The 2,982-nt window shown below is 34.7% G+C and overlaps 1 protein-coding gene across 1 annotated transcript; it reads left to right on the top strand.

Annotated features, from left to right (window-relative positions):
• Positions 1-1,481: 1,481 nt before the first annotated feature.
• Positions 1,482-2,592, top strand: LOC131650622 (uncharacterized). The gene is made up of 3 exons (XM_058920326.1): positions 1,482-1,658; positions 1,739-1,879; positions 2,515-2,592. The coding sequence occupies exons 1-3, from the start codon at positions 1,482-1,484 to the stop codon at positions 2,590-2,592; spliced, it is 396 nt and encodes a 131-aa protein (XP_058776309.1).
• Positions 2,593-2,982: the final 390 nt, after the last annotated feature.

The following is a 2,982-nucleotide window of genomic DNA, read 5'->3' as shown; positions in this document are numbered from 1 at the left end:
GTGACAACATGTTTATAATGAAATGTTGTGTTCGGTGTAAATTATATAAGGTAATTGTTTGAATTATGTTGAGGTGTGAATACATTATCTATGATTTTTGTTCGGTAATGAAATATGATAAAGATTGTTTATATTGTTTGGTGTTGATGATTAACATGCTTAAGGTGGTGCATGCATACATAATCATAATTGTGGCTGTATCCTGGTGGTGTTGGATCAGTAGTAGCTAATTCCCATTGTGTGGAATTAGTGAGTAGAAGTAGCCGTATCTTGTTGGTGGTGGATCGGTGAGATGGGTTAATCCCATGGAATGGTACCACATGCATGTAGTTGCATTGCATTAGTATGTATGTATTATTATAACATGAGTGGAAGGTGTCCAACGTTATAATGTGATGTGATTGATTTATTTGGTGTGATTGATGTATATTGGTTGTAAATCTGAATATATTACAATTGGGTGAATAATATGCATGATATTTTATTGTTTATGAACTTATAACATTTCTTAATTGCGAATGAGACTCACCCTTACTGTGGATATTTTTCAGATTAAGGAGTAGCGACTTGTGCTTGGTGAGGATAACTCGTAGAGTTACTTCGTTTAGTTCGGTTGTGTCGGTGTCATGCTCTGGTCTTGTAACACTGGGGGACATTATTTTAGAGTTGTTTAATGGATTATTTTCCCTACATTGGAATAATGTTTGTTGGTTTTAAATCGGTGAATCCTTGATGTTGAATACCAATGTTTTATGTCATTCAGTTTTTGAAGTAATTTCCGCTGTGTTAACATGATTAATGAATAATATGTTTTGATGTTCCTCATAAGGCATGACATGATTTAATGTTTTAAATATTTTGGAGTTGTAATGCTCTTGTTCACGTTTTACTCTGAATTTATTTGATATTCCGCGGGGGTTTTAGAAGGGTGTTATAGGTTTGCCGATTACACCTATAGGATATGATGCGATTTGGGTGATAGTTGATAGACTGATGAAATCAGCTCACTTTATTTCAATCAATATCAGTTTTTTGGTACCAAAATTAGCAGATTTATATCTACGTAATTGTGAAGTTGCATGGTGTTCCATCGAGTATCGTGTGTGATAGAGATCCAAGGTTTACTTCTGTATTTTGGAAGAGTTTACAAGATGTATTGGGTTCTAAGCTGAGATTAAGTTCGACGTATCACCCACAGACAGATGGACAGACAGAGTGAACCATTCAATCACTAGAAGATTTGTTGAGAGCTTGTGTACTTGATTGAACAAGGAGGTATGTTGAATAGTTATCTTCCATTGAAAAAATTCACTTATAACAATAGTTTCTATTTTAGCATTGGAATGACACCTTTCGAGGCACCATATGGTCGGAAGTGTAGAACTTCGTTGTGTTAGTATGAATTTGGTGAAAGTGTAGTAGTACTTGGACCTGAGATTGTCCAACAAACTACTAAAAAGGTGAAGCTAATTCTGGAAAAGATGAAAACTTCACAGAGTAAGCAGAAGATCTATCATGATAAGAGAAGAAAGGATCTTGAATTTGAGGAAGGATATCATGTATTTTTTAGAGTCACTCCAGTGATCGGTGTTGGACGTGCGTTGAACTCAAGGAAGCTTACTCCTCGATTTATTGGACCGTATCAGATTTTAGAGAAGGTAGGAATTGTCGCTTATTGGGTGGCTTTGCCGCCTATCTTTCGAATTTGCATGATGTATTCCATGTTTCTCAACTTCAGAAATACATTTCAGATCCATCTCATGTGATTTTGATAGATGATGTACAAGTGCGGGATAAACTTACGGTCGAGAAGTTATCGGTGAGGATCGAAGACCGTGAAATGAAGAATTTGAGAGGCAAGGATATTTCTCTTGTGAAGGTAATTTAGAGAGGAGCTGTCGGAGAAAGTATGACGTGGGAATTAGAAAGCAAGATGCAGGAGTCTTATCCAGAATTGTTCAAATGAGGTAATTTTCGAGGAAGAAAATATTCTTAGTGGGGAAGAGTTGTAATTCCATGAATATTTTATTAATTTAATTGGTTGTTTGTGATTTAAATGATGTTATTATTTTTTGTCGGTGTTTTATGCGGGTTATTATCGAAATATAATGTTTGGGAGAATTAGCCTAATTAAATAAAGTGGTGGGAAATAATTATTTAGGATTTTAAGAATTATTTAAATTGGATTATGAGGAAGTTAGTGAGGGTAATATGGGATTATCATATTAACGGTCCAAGGGTTAAAGTAGGAAGGAAAGGAAATTACGGAGTGAGAAAGAATTGTTGGAACGATCGTGTCTAGAGAAAGGAAGGAGCAGAGCTAGTGCTAAGAGAACCTCCATTGAGAGAGCTTTGAAGAATCTTTACCAAGTTAAGGGTGAGGTTCCAACTTTCTAGGGGTTTGTATAATGATTTGTATGTAGAGAATTACATTGTCATGGTTATTGTATGTCTTTGTTCATGAGATCACATAGTGGGTATGTGTGAATCTCTGTATCATAAATTATTTGACAGATTTGTGGTTGTATCGATGTAATTGATGTTATGGAATGCATCGAAACATTGGGTAAAATGTGTATTGATGATTGGTAATGAGAAACCTATTTTTGAGGTTGAAATTGGGGTTTGGAAGGGATTTATTTGCTGAAACGCAGTTTTTCTGATTTTTCTGCGCTGGTAATTGATTACCAGATATGGGTAACCGATTGCTGAAATATGCATTTTTGGCATAGGTTCTATGGTAATCAATTACAACATATTGGTAATCTAATACCAGCTTTACAAATCATTTTTTTAGAAATTTCGAGGGTGGTAATTTATTAAACAATTGATATGATGTTGAGCTGTATATTTGATGTATGAATTATGTACCATGTGTTGAGGAATCCTATATGCTTGTGTAATTATTACATACATGAATTTTTGCCGATGGTGTAAGAATGTAAGATGCGAAATATGATAATCTGCATGATATATCTATTT

This window comes from Vicia villosa, linkage group LG2, assembly GCF_029867415.1.
Source record: "Vicia villosa cultivar HV-30 ecotype Madison, WI linkage group LG2, Vvil1.0, whole genome shotgun sequence".
In the NCBI taxonomy this organism is placed as follows: Eukaryota; Viridiplantae; Streptophyta; class Magnoliopsida; order Fabales; family Fabaceae; genus Vicia; species Vicia villosa.
This window is presented reverse-complemented; position numbering and strand designations above follow the sequence as displayed.